This window comes from Salvelinus alpinus, chromosome 6 (genome assembly GCF_045679555.1).
Source record: "Salvelinus alpinus chromosome 6, SLU_Salpinus.1, whole genome shotgun sequence".
Lineage (NCBI taxonomy): Eukaryota > Metazoa > Chordata > Actinopteri > Salmoniformes > Salmonidae > Salvelinus > Salvelinus alpinus.
This window is the reverse complement of record NC_092091.1, coordinates 59,716,024-59,730,170: the sequence shown is the minus strand read 5'-3', so window position 1 is coordinate 59,730,170 and position 14,147 is coordinate 59,716,024. Positions and strand designations below refer to the sequence as shown.

General features: G+C 42.2%; 1 protein-coding gene across 1 annotated transcript in view; it reads left to right on the top strand.

Moving 5' to 3' along the window:
* The first annotated feature begins 3,691 nt into the window (after nucleotides 1–3,691).
* Nucleotides 3,692–14,147, top strand: part of LOC139579017 (melatonin receptor type 1A-A-like) — a 66,368-nt gene continuing 55,912 nt past the window's right edge. Inside the window, exon 1 of the mRNA XM_071407222.1 lies at nucleotides 3,692–4,279. Coding sequence (XP_071263323.1) covers nucleotides 4,096–4,279 — 184 coding nt within the window. The 5' untranslated portion in view covers nucleotides 3,692–4,095. The remainder of the gene's footprint in view (nucleotides 4,280–14,147) is intronic.

Sequence of the window (14,147 nt, the reverse complement as noted above, 5' to 3'; positions counted from 1 at the left end):
CCCCTCCCTACATCTCTCTCTCTTCTCTCTCTCTCCTCCCTACATCTCTCTCTCTCTCCCCTTCCTACATCTCTCTCTCTCTCCCCTCCCTACATCTCTCTCTCTCTCTCTCCCCTCCCTACATCTCTCTCTCTAATCCAAGGGGCTTTATTGGCATGGGAAACACTTTTACATTGCCAAAGCAAGTGAAATGGATAAACAAAAGTTGAATAAACAAACAGTCAACAGTAAATCTCCCTCTCTGTCTCTCTCTTCCTCTCTCTCTCTTGTTCTCTCTGTCTGTAGTGTATCATGAGATTAAGCAGTGAAAAATAGAGGTAGGGTTGTAGAGAATCAAAGGACCGTGAATGTAATAAGAAACCTTAGGTGCTGGCTTAAGGCCGGTAGTAACCACTACAGGATGTCTGGTCAGAACAAGGATGAGGCGGATGACCAGGTTAGGGGAAGTTTAATGGAAGAAGATGTCCACATGCACACATCTGAGAACTGACATGAACTACGTGGTGGTTTGGATGCACGCACAATTAAACATCAGCCATAGAGGGATTCAGTCTAGAGGAGGAAAAGTTCAGCAGGAGGGAAATGTTTTTGAAGTGCTCATTATGATGGGGAAAGCATGTTTCGGGCCACACAGCGTGCTGGGGTCATAGACTAATTGAAATTGAAGTCCTGGGAATCAAAGCCACTGATAGGCCGAAGGAGATGTGGTGATAAGTGTTTGGCATGACCTTGACCAATAAGATTCTAACAAAAGTGGGGGTCCTCTGAATAGGAGACGAAGCTGCCCGACTAGAACTAACCAGAAGGAATGGCTAGAATCAGCTGACTGAAGCTGGCCGTTTTCACAAGCAGTCGAACCTCTGTCCGCCTTAATGAGTGTGGGGCGAAGCCACATCAGAGACATTCAATGAATTACTCATGGTCGCATGAGACGTGTGTGTGTGTGTGCGGGTTTGTGTCTGTATGTATATGTCTGTACGTGTGCGTGTGAACGTGCGTGTGTGCGTGCGTGGCTGTGTGTGAGTTTATCATGCAGGTATAAGACCTCCTCTTTGACTAAATCCCCAACAGGATGAGAACCCACCCCAAAGTAATCATGATGTTATGTTTGGAGTAACCTTTGACCTCTCTTCAACTTAACTCAAGTCTATTCCTGGTTCACTAACAATTTAGTTTGGATACTATTTTTACTACCACTAATGGACACATTCCAACCTTATGACAGATAGTAATGGGTCTAAGAGTACTTCATATTGGCTTTCAGGGCAATATGTTAACATTTTATGACAAGCTAAAAGCATGGTGGACATACAAAGTAGCCTCATATAGTAGCCTTGCTGGGTCAGACACAGTGTTTGCGTCGCAAAACAGCACGTTATTCCCTTTTGTGCACTTTAGGGCTCTGGTCAAAATTAGTGCACTATATAGGGAATAGGGTGCCATTTGGAAGACAGCCTGTCCCGTCCAACTGAATTACTTGAGTAGTAGCCAATCAATCAATCAAATTGTATCTATATAGCCCTTTGAACAAGGTGTCGAGATGAAGCTGCTGCTATTGTGAACAGGTGGTTTTTGCTAAATAGATGTCATCTCAATTAGACTAACCTGTAACCTCGTACAACCACCCAGAAGTCTTATGAGTTTACTTACTGTTTTGCTACATGAATTACATCTGGCTGGGAGTGGAGGATGCGAGCTTGGTGCCCTCACCGGTTTTGTCGGACCGATCAGCGTCCTTTGATGAACTATGGGGGTGGTTTAGCTGATGACGAACGCGAAGCGCCACTGTTGACAGGCTCTATATGGCTTCTGTTCAGTCGGCATTTCTTTGCTCAAGCCAAGGCAGTAAGCAGATAGCGATGTTAGCTAAAATACTTTTACAGCCAGGTCACCGTGATACAAGTCAGTATTCAATGTCCATCCATGTCCAAGGACATCGGGAGATGACGTGGAAACCGGGCCACTAGGGGCAACAGTGAGTGCTGTTAACTTAAATTAGGTTTCGGTTTTGCTAGGGCGTTTTGCTAAGCATCTGCCTCTGATTCCAAAGGTTGCAAGTTCGAATCCGGCGGTAGAAAGTTGTTTTTGAGATATTGGTTCAAGCCTATCCCAAACCTTAACCCTTACCTTAACCATTCAGAGTTAATGCCTGACTTTAAGATGTTGGGGTTAATGCCTAAACTTAACCACTAACCTCAAAAATCCTAAGTTAATGCCTGAACTTAACCTTAAACACTTCCAACATTTGACTTCAAAAGTTGTTTGAGAAATATGGATGGAACGTCTAGTTGTCAGACCTAGTTGGTTTATGTCCCGGTACTCAATGTGCCTTTCTCTGCAAAGACAGCAAGTGCTTGTTTTACTTCTGCAAAATGCGGCGCTGTGGCTTCTGTTTTCTGACTGGTTGAAGATGTTCCAATCGCTTTAAAATGGGTTTTTCTGCAACTTCACTCGGGCAAAAAGGCTTCAATGGTATCTTTTCCAGCGGTAATCAAACTATTTTAAGTAAGTGGTCTGGCTCACAGCAACTGGACTCACTCACTGACACACACACACACACACACACACACACACACACACACACACACACACACACACACACACACACACACACACACACACACACACACACACACACACACACACACAGAAGGATAATGGAGAGGGAGAGCTGAAGAGGGAAAGAGAGTGAATGAAAGAAGGGGAGAAGGGGAGAGAGAATTAAAGAGAGAGAGAACATAGCCCACACAGACCTTTTTAATGCACTGCCTTCATCACAGCAGACCTATTAGTGGGATGTCTCCACATTAAAGTTGCATTCACATGGCAGAGGAGGTTTGGGTGACAACCCCTTAACAGCGTGTGTGTGTATGTGTATGGGTTGGTGGGAGTGTAAAGTACCTGCCACACGCTGATATTTGTGTGTGTCTCTGTGTGTGAGCGCTTGTACGTGCGTGTGTGTGGGAATTTGTGCAGAAGGAAGCGATTATAATTGTACTTATAGGTCGCAGGGGCGCAGTTTCCTTTGGGAAAATAAATTCAATTTACCATGTGTTGTGTGTTGGTTTTTCAAGTCAGGTCCACTAAATTTCCTCAGCTCAGCTACAAGCGGTCTCCTCAACCTCTCTCTATAAGTCTGCATATTCCCATATAGTGCACTACTTTTGACCAGATCCCAATGAGCCCTGACTAGTGAATAGGGTGCCATTTGAGACACAATGAATGTTTCTATGTTAGAGTTTATTTTGATATTCTGTAGATAGTAATCACGTGGATTACTCTTTACAACACCTGCTGTTGGGACACAGATATATATATATATATATATATATGAGAGAGAGAGAGAGAGAGAGAGAGAGATTTACATGACATCTGTCTAAATCTTTCTGTCTCCATAATATTAGTAAATAATGTTATATGTTTTGAATTAATTGTATTTTCTCTATCATAGTAAGCATAATCATCATGATAATCTTAATAATCTTAATAATAGCATAGTCTAGTCAACATCCTTATATTGATCTGTTATTAAAAAAGGTGCATGTTATCTGTTTCTTTATTTGTGACTGAATCAACGTGGGAAAGGATAAAAAAAAAATATGAACGATTCCTCAAAAAAAGTATCAATGAACGCTTGAATAAATGAACGACGAGTCGCTGTAATCAAAGCAATAAATGCGAGGAGAGCTTCAAAAGACACTTGGAAACGAGTGCCGCCGCGTGCAGTCCGCTGCTTTTCCCTCTTTCGGCCGCTGAGAGGCATCACTAGGCTACCACTTACCCGTCATCCAACCACGACGGGCCCACTGTAATCACACCATGTTAACATGGGAAGGTCTGAAGTTGCTTCTGAATGTCACATAGCAACAATGTGATGGGGACACATATAGCCATATAAGTGTAGACGCGGACACACGAGCATTGTGACTAGAAGGAAAAACAGAAGGTTGTCTACGGGATCTTATAACGGGCAATATGGAGAGGAGGAAACCCACGGGAGAATACCACTGCATCCCCGTGTCCAAAATGTAGACGGCATATTATGGGACGGGCGGCACGTTTATTTCGCTAATTGGGAAAGTTACAAAATATACAATGATTATAAATGGGTCATATCTGAACAGGTCGTCGCTGGACCCCTACGAGGAAGTGTTGAACCGCCCACGGTGGGTTACTACAACTTTGGGGTGCTTCCTGATATTCACTATCGTGGTTGATATTTTGGGCAACCTTTTGGTGATATTCTCTGTCTACCGGAACAAGAAGCTAAGGAATGCAGGTGAGTAATGTATACTATTGTGCATGAGGTCGGAGTAGCCAAAGTATTGTGTTGTGTTTATAAACAAGTTTCAAAGTGTTGTATTTGACACGACATTGTTGTTTTGATACAGTTGAGTCCGAAATATGACATCAATAAAGGACAGGCGTTTGGGTAAAGCTGTATACGCTGTTCGCGCGCAAATGTAGAAATTAACTAAACAAGTAGACTTATTTGTGCAGAATTTGTGATAGGCCTACTACCTACATCGATGAAAATCAATAAAATGCACTGGTCTATCCCAATGAATTTAGTTTGAGCTTAAAGCTAAGGTGAAAGAAATGGTCCGGTGGCATTTGGAGGTAGCTACCCGCGCGTTATAGAAGATGCCGTGCCAATGTTGGTAGCCTGATCGTATACCCTATGATACTATACCCCAGGCAATAACAATAGCTAGAGAGGGTCAATGAAAAATAGACACGCGGAGATAGATTGACACGCGCCGCCCGGAGCTACTCAAGAGAAACTATAGGATGGACAGCAGTGTATTTCAACAGACATGTGCGCCACAGGCTCCACATGCTTAGTTTGGGTTTGCATTTCACATCCTATCAATCATGTAACTAAACTGGGATGTCCGAATGAGAACATCTTCAACTCTCCGTTTTATTTTTCAATGGAAAAATTGGATTAAGTGACGGAACATGCGTCACGTGCGCACTTGGTTTTTATAAATTGGAATCCGAGTGGGGCTGTTGTGTCCAGTCTATTATCACCAGATGGCAGATCGGATATAGAATGTGTTTTATATTATAATGTAGGATAATGTTGTATGTAGGATAATGTTATATGTTGTACAGTATGGATATTTTAAATGCATTATAGTATTGTACTGTGGCGTGGTTGTTTAACTTATGTTTGGATATTTCATGTGTCTAAATGATTCTATTCCAAAGTACAGTACTGCTGTAACCCTGTGATAAGAACCTACGACATTCTTGTGTGAGAACGCAATAATATACATATCATAAAAAAATAAAATCTCTTCAGTAATAACATTGTGATTTGATAGGCTACAGATAACATCTGCGCCAGATAGAAGTTAAGCTGTTGAGAAAATACATATTTAGTCCTACATTATTACTGACTGGTGAGTTCTCCAAATACCAAATGGACATGCTTTGGGATCCGGTGCCGCTCTGGCCATTCATAGACAGATTTGAATTTTAGACGAATCCACATTGTACACAGATTTGAGGGTTTATAGTTTACTGGACTGTGTATCAAGATAAATAACTTTTTTTACCCCACAAATTACTTTTTTTTCTCCTTGACGTTTCATGATATTAGTTGCGTTTGATTGACACAGCCTAGACCTAATGTCAAACGCAGAGCATCTTTTAAGTGATTTAAGAAAAATAGATTTGTGCCAGTCATATTAAGTCCTTCCCCCTAATGTGAAGATTATGATTATTATTAAGACTTCCTGTAATTCCTCGTCCCACCTCCCTCTCCATCCTGATTTATCATTATAATCACTTCCGTTTGATATAAACATACACAGAATTGCACAATCGCTTTGTCCTGGATTTGAGTCTTTTAATAGTTTACACAGTAAATAGAATTGAACATTCCATCAGGTGCAGAAACAAATCACATATTTTTAATTTGGTATTACAGGTTTGATCACATTTTATGGTGCCCAGTCTGTGACAAAAACGATTCTTATTTAGGGAGCACATCTTTGAGGAGGGGAGGGCAGATACATTTGAATGCACAGAGTTCAATTGATTTAGCAAATGCAGTCTCTCTGGGTGCATCTCAATAGTCTGACGTGGCTCCCTCTCCTTCTTCTGCGTCAATAATGGCTGCATCTCAACAGTCTAAAGTGGCGCCCACTCCTTGTCTCATGTCCTTCATTTCCACTGATATGAAAGTCCTATTGGTAGTCCCGAATTATTAAACGGCTTCACCTGTCCAGTCCAGTCCTTTCACATCAGTGCAGATGAAGGAAAGGAGACAAGTTGAGGAAGCTACTTTAGACTGTTGAGATGAAGCCGTTATTGTCAACTTCACAGTAGTTGGTGTCCTATTTTTCCTTGTATATACTCACCCTAAAATTATTGTTTGATTTGTCAGTTATCTCCTTGCGTTGTCATTATAGTTGCAAATCCTTGCTGCGCTTAAAACAAACAGTTAAGTATCTAAGATGTGCCAAACCAAATGTCTCCAGCTCAGGGCTGGCGCAGCAGTCTAAGGCACTGCATCTCAGTGCAAGAGACATCACTACAGACCCTGGTTCAAATCTAGGCTGAATCACATCTGGCTATGATTGGGACTCCCCTAGGGAGCGGTGCACAATTGGCCCAGGTTTGGCCGGGGTAAGCTGTCATTGCAAACAAGAGTTTGTTCTTAATAGTTAAATAAAATAAAAATGTGGTTTGTGAGCTAAGTGGCTAACTTGCTAGATCAAGCTTATTGGTTACAGCAGAGACAATCCCCTGCTGGATCAAGATCCCTGCTGCCTAAATGCTTTTTTATTTATTTTTATGCTTGGAAAGAAATAGGGCCCCTTGTCTGCGCTGCTGGCAATACCGTATACCCCGGTATGGCACAGGAACAGTATGAAGGTATGAAATACCGCCCAACCCTAGTTAGAATATCTGCTTTGAATGAAACCATTTACATTGACATGAATATCCATTCAGTCTTTTGTCAGCTTTCTACTCAACAATAATTGGCTCTGTATGATGTCATTAATAATGGACCTATGTGACAGGCTTCAATTGAGCCACGTGAAAAAATGATGTATCTCTCTAACACTGTTTCCACAACAGCGTTTGGCGAATACTAACATCCCTTAAGCAGGCCAGCCACCCAGCCACCCAGTTTCCCTGTATCCTTAGTTTTATGCCTTTCGGGAGCGTTTGCAATTTCCCAGCCCTGTTCCCAAAGATGGTGCATGTCCAGCTCAAAGCCCTCACAATTTTCTTTCTATTCAAGCCTCCCAAAAAAGGAGAAAACCCTCCATTGGCAAATCGTATGCCTCATGGCGACCATATTGATTGACACTTTTCCTTATTATTTTCCAGGTCTATTGGCATGGAGTTGTCTCACCAGGCTACATAATGTTTGACATGGTTGTTATTTATGGGATGGAATGGAATGCAAGTGCCGGTTCGTTTTGTCAATGTAAACACGGATTATGACTTGACTCCTCGAGCAGTCCGCGAGCTATGGATAAACCGCAGACAACCAAAGTCTGTTTGTTGATGCTGACCAAAATGGGGTTTTGTGGTATGGGAAAACTCAGGCATGGGAATAAACAAAAATAACAGAAAGGGTTTGAATTCCATGCAAGTTTCCATTAATATGCATCCCAAATGGTGCAGTGCACTACTTTTGACCAGGGCCCATAAGGAGAATAGCGAGCCATTTGGGACACTGCTCATGCCTATTTTCTCCTCAGCGGATATTTAAGTATTTTGTCAAGTTCAGACAAAGTGCAAAGTCCCATAGCGTTGCTTTGGGACAGACACTCCCGGTTAGGGAGGGACCCGGTGGACTGGCCTGGCGTCAAATGGGCATAAAACAGATTGGTCCAATTGTGGATTAATGCTCATTTTCGGCATCCGGGGAACGTGGTAGCCACCACCACCTCTGCCCATGTGGCCTGCCTGCCCCTCTGCCAGCGAACGGAATGGCTGTTCCGCAGGAGAGTGTGTGTGTGTGTGATTGACTGCACATTGAACTTTAATCTGAAGCACTCTCTCTCAACCCAGCGATGTTGCATTGTTTTCCAGCCTTTCAGAAGCAGAATGTTGTTTGTGTGCCAAAGTTTTGTGTAAACGCTACATGCACGCTTGTGTGTCTGTGTGTTTGTCGTACACCAGGCACAACAACAGTGTTTACTTGTCGTGTTGTGTATGATTGAGGGCAGGTCATTCAATTCAATTCATCATTCAAGTTGTGCCAGACAATACATCTTGGCAACAGAGAACTTGAAGACATGACATACAGTGGGGAGAACAAGTATTTGATACACTGCCGATTTTGCAGGTTTCCCTACTTACAAAGCATGTAGAGGTCTGTAATTTTTATCATAGGTACACTTCAACTGTGAGAGACGGAATCTAAAACAAAAATCCAGAAAATCACATTGTATGATTTTTAAGTAATTAATTTGCATTATATTGCATGACATAAGTATTTGATCACCTACCAACCAGTAAGAATTACGGCTCTCACAGACCTGTTAGTTTTTCTTTAAGAAGCCCTCCTGTTCTCCACTCATTACCTGTATTAACTGCACCTGTTTGAACTCGTTACCTGTATAAAAGACACCTGTCCACACACTCAATCAAACAGACTCCAACCTCTCCACAATGGCCAAGACCAGAGAGCTGTGTAAGGACATCAGGGATAGAATTGTAGACCTGCACAAGGCTGGGATGGGCTACAGGACAATAGGCAAGCAGCTTGGTGAGAAGGCAACAACTGTTGGCGCAATTATTAGAAAATGGAAGAAGTTCAAGATGACGGTCAATCACCCTCGGTCTGGGGCTCCATGCAAGATCTCACCTCGTGGGGCATCAATGATCATGAGGAAGGTGAGGGATCAGCCCAGAACTACACGGCAGGACCTGGTCAATGACCTGAAGAGAGCTGGGACCACAGTCTCAAAGAAAACCATTAGTAACACACTACGCCGTCATGGATTAAAATCCTGCAGCGCACGCAAGGTCTCCTGCCCAAGCCAGCTCATGTCCAGGCCCGTCTGAAGTTTGCCAATGACCATCTGGATGATTCAGAGGAGGAATGGGAGAAGGTCATGTGGTCTGATGAGACAAAAATAGAGCTTTTTGGTCTAAACTCCACTCGCCGTGTTTGGAAGAAGAAGAAGGAGGAGTACAACCCCAAGAACACCATCCCAACCGTGAAGCATGGAGGTGGAAACATCATTCTTTGGGGATGCTTTTCTGCAAAGGGGACAGGACGACTGCACCGTATTGAGGGGAGGATGGATGGGGCCATGTATCGCGAGATCTTGGCCAACAACCTCCTTCCCTCAGTAAGAGCATTGAAGATGGGTCGTGGCTGGGTCTTCCAGCATGACAACGACCCGAAACACACAGCCAGGGCAACTAAGGAGTGGCTCCGTAAGAAGCATCTCAAGGTCCTGGAGTGGCCTAGCCAGTCTCCAGACCTGAACCCAATAGAACATCTTTGGAGGGAGCTGAAAGTCCGTATTGCCCAGTGACATCCCCGAAACCTGAAGGATCTGGAGAAGGTCTGTATGGAGGAGTGGGCCAAAATCCCTGCTGCAGTGTGTGCAAACCTGGTCAAGAACTACAGGAAACGTATGATCTCTGTAATTGCAAACAAAGGATTCTGTACCAAATATTAAGTTCTGCTTTTCTGATGTATCAAATACTTATGTCATGCAATAAAATGCAAATTAATTACTTAAAAATCATACAATGTGATTTTCTGGATGTTTGTTTTAGATTCCGTCTCTCACAGTTGAAGTGTACCTATGATAAAAATTACAGACCTCTACATGCTTTGTAAGTAGGAAAACCTGCAAAATCGGCAGTGTATCAAATACTTGTTCTCCCCACTGTACATGTACAGTGCATTGGGAAAGTATTTAGACCCCTTCAACTTTATCCACATTTTCTTACATTACAGCCTTATTCTAAAATGGATGAAAAAAAACGTTTTCCTCATCAATCTACACACAATTACCCATAATGACAATGCGAAAATAGGTTTTTAGAATTTTTGGCAAATGTATTAAAAAATAAATAACAGAACGACCTTATTTACAGAAGTATTCAGATACTTTACACAGTTCCATTCTGTTTCAATTGATCATTCTTGAGATAAAAAAACAAACATTATTTAACTAGGCATGTCAGTTAAGAACAAATTCATATTTACAATACCAGCCTTGGAACAGTGGGTTAACTACCTTGTTCAGGGGTAGAACAACAGCTGTTTACCTTATCAGGGACGCGAACTAGCAACCTTTTAGTTACGGACCCAACACTCTAACCACTAGGCTACCTGCCTCCCCATGTGTCTACCTCTAGTAAATTCAAGTGATTGGACATGATTTGGAAAGGCAGACACCTGTCTATATAAGGTCCCAGAGTTGACAGTGCATGTCAGAGCAAAATCCAAGCCATGAGTTTGAAGGAATTGTCCCTAGAGCTCAGAGACAGGATTGTTTTGAGGCATAGATCTGGGGAAGGGCACCAAAACATTTCTGCAGAATTTCAGGTCCCAAAGAACACAGGTGCCTCCATCATTCTTAAATGGAAGGTTTGGAACCACCAACACTCTTCCTAGAGCTTGGCAAATTGAGCAATTGGGGGAGAAGGGCCTTGGTCAGGGAGGTGACCAAGAACCCGATGGTCACTCTGACAGAGCTCCAGACTTCCTCTGTGGAGATGGGGGAACCTTCCAGAAGGACAACCATTTCTGCAGCACTCCACCAATCAAGCCTTTATGGTAGAGTGGCCAGACGTAAGCCACTCCTCAGTAAAAGGCAAATGACAGCCCTCTACGAATTTGCCAAAAAGCTCTTGAAGACTCTCGGACTGTGAGAAACAACATTTTCTGGTCTGATGAAACCAAGATTGAACTCTTTTGCCTGAATGCCAAGCGTCACGTTTGGAGGAAACCTGGCACCATCCCTACGGTGAAGCATGGTAGTAGCAGCATCATGCTGTGGGGATGTTTTTCAGGGACTGGCAGACTAGTCAGGATCGAGGGAAAGACGAACAGAGCAAAGTACAGAGAGATCCTTGATGAAAGCATGCTCCAGAGCGCTCAAGACCTCAGACTGGGGTGAATGTTCACTTTCCAACAGGACAATGACCCTAAGCACACAGCCAAGACAATGCAGGAGTGGCTTCGGGACCAGTCTCTGAAAGTCCTTGAGTGGCCCAGCCAGAGCCCGGACTTCAACCAAATCGAACATCTCTGGAGAGACCTGAAAATAGGTGTGGAGCGATGCTCCCCATCCAACCTGACAGAGCTTAAGAGGATCTGCAGAGAAGAATTAGAGAAACTTCCCAAATACAGGTGTGCCAAACTTGTAGCGTCATACCCAAGAAGACTTATGGATGTAATCTCTGCCAAAGGTGCTTCAACAAAGTAATGAGTAAAGGGTCTGAATACTTATGTAAATTTGATATTTCAGTTTTTTTTTTATAAATTTCGGTAAATTTCCAAAACCTGTTTTGCTTTGTCATTGTGGGGTATTAAAGTACCAGTCAAAAGTTTGGACACACCTACTCATTCCTTGGTTTTTCTTAATTTTTACTATTTTCTACATTGTAGAATAATAGTGAAGACATCAGAACTATGAAATAACACACATGGAATCATGCAGTAACCCAAAAAGTGTTAAACAAATCCAAATATATTTTATATTTGAGATTCTTCAAAGTAGCCACGCTTTGCCTTGATGACAGCTTTGCACACTCTTGGCATTCTCTCAACCAGATTCATGAGGTAGTCACCTGGAATGCATTTCAATTAACAGGTGTTCCTTGTTAAAAGTAAATTTGTGGAATTTCTTTCCTTCTTAATGCATTTGAGCCAATCAGTTGTGTTGTGACAAGGTAGTAGTGGTGTACAGAAGATAGCCCTATTTGGTAAAAAACCTAGTCCATAATATGGCAGCTCAAATAAGCAAATAGAAACGACAGTCCATCATTACTTTAAGACATGAAGGTCATTCAATGCGGAAAATTTCAAGAACTTTGAAAGTTTCTTCAAGTGCAGTCGCAAAAACCATCAAGCGCTATGATGAAACTGGCTCTCATGAGGACCGCCACAGGAAAGGAAGACCCAGAGTTACTTCTGCTGCAGAAGATAAGTTCATTAGAGTTACTAGCCTCAGAAATTGCAGCCCAAATAAATGCCTCACAGAGTTCAAGTAACAGACATGTCTCAACATCAACTGTTCAGAGGAGACAGTGTGAATCTGGCCTTCATGGCCGAATTGCTGCAAACAATCCACTACAAAAGGACACTAATAAGAAGAAGAGACTTGCTTCGGCCAAGAAACACGAGCAATGGACATTAGACCGGTGGAAATCTGTCCTTCGGTCTGGTGAATCCAAATTTGAGATTTTTGATTCCAACCGCCGTGTCTTTGTGAGATGCAGAGTAGTTGAAAGGATAATCTCCGCATGTGTGGTTCCTACCGTGAAGCATGGAAGAGGAGGTGTGATGGTGTGGGGGTGCTTTGCTGGTGACACTGTCTGTCATTTATTTAGAATTCAAGGCACACTTAGCCAGCATGGCTACCACAGCATTCTGCGGAGATACGCCATCCCATCTGGTTTGAGCTTAGTGGGACTATCATTCGTTTTTCAACAGGACAATGACCGAACACACCTCCAGGGTGTGTAAGGGCTATTTGACCAAGAAGGAGAGTGATGGAGTTCTGGGTCAGATTACCTGGCCTCCACAATCATCCAACCTCTACCCAATTGAGATGGTTTTGGATGAGTTGTACCGCAGAGTGAAGGAAAAGCAGCCAACAAGTGCTCAGCATATGTGGGAACTCCTTCAGGACTGTTGGAAAAGCATTCTAGGTGAAGCTGGTTGATAGAATACAAAGAGTGTGCAAAGATGTCATCAAGGCAATGGGTGGCTACTTTGAAGAATCTCAAATCTCAAATATATGTTGATATGTTTAACACTTTTTTGGTTACTACAATTCCATATGTGTTATTTCATAGTTTTGATGTCTTCACTATTATTCTACAATGTAGAAAATAGTAAAAATTAAGAAAAACCCTTGAATGAGTCCAAACCTTTGACTGGTACTGTATGTGTAGATTGATGAGGAAGAAGAAAAAACAATTTCATTCATTTTATAATAAGGCTGCAACGTAACAAAATGTGGATGAAGCCAAAGGGTCTGAACACTTCCCGAATGCACTGCATGTCTATGCTACAGAGTCTGATTATAGAGTCTGGTGTAAAAGCTATATATGGTCTACAAGCCATTCGTATACTATCAAATTCATGTCTTTTCATGTATACACATTACAAGTTTCAATGATGTTTAGGTAAACTTCAGATTCAAACTTCCAAGTTCCAAAGTTTGTTTTCGTTTCATTAATGTTATTTTGGATCATCATAGAATCCAAACCCCTCTGCCACTCCAGAGTCTGTTATTGTAGCTCCAAGCAGAATACATGATTTCTAAGCATATAATACGGCATTAAGTGCTTTGCGTATGTCTCCATTTATGACAAGCGTTTACGGCCCCTAAATATCCCACTGGCTTTGTTGCTAAACCTCTTTAACGGAAATTGGTACACAGCACACAGTGACGTCAAATTAGAGAGCTCGGTGAAAAACAAAAGACACATCTTCTTTTTGTAGGGAAATTTCTATTTTTAATTGCAATGATTTCCCCCAGCATCCTGTTTGAATTTCATCTAGAGGGAAGCCATTTTAAATCCCAATTAAACTCTGGATCAAACTAGATTGAGGTTTGTATTTTTGGGACTATTCTGTTGTACTAGACACACCGAACCAACATCAACTCTAAAGTATAAAAAAGTGTTTAAAATATTTAGATTAGATTAGATTGTACTTTATTGTGTGTTTACACAGAAATGTGTATTAGGTACAGAATTTGCACTGCGTTCAAAGAGATTCCACAACAAAAGAGAGACATGATACAGTCACAACATCAGACATACAAATTCATGAATTTATTCATGTTCGACACATGTCGAGTATTCACTAATCATCTCGATGGTCAATGGACAGCCAAGAATGTTTGAGTGACAGGAAAATACATGGGGTGCTGTGAACAAAGCTTGTTGTCCACCTCTCTGACAATCTGCTGCCC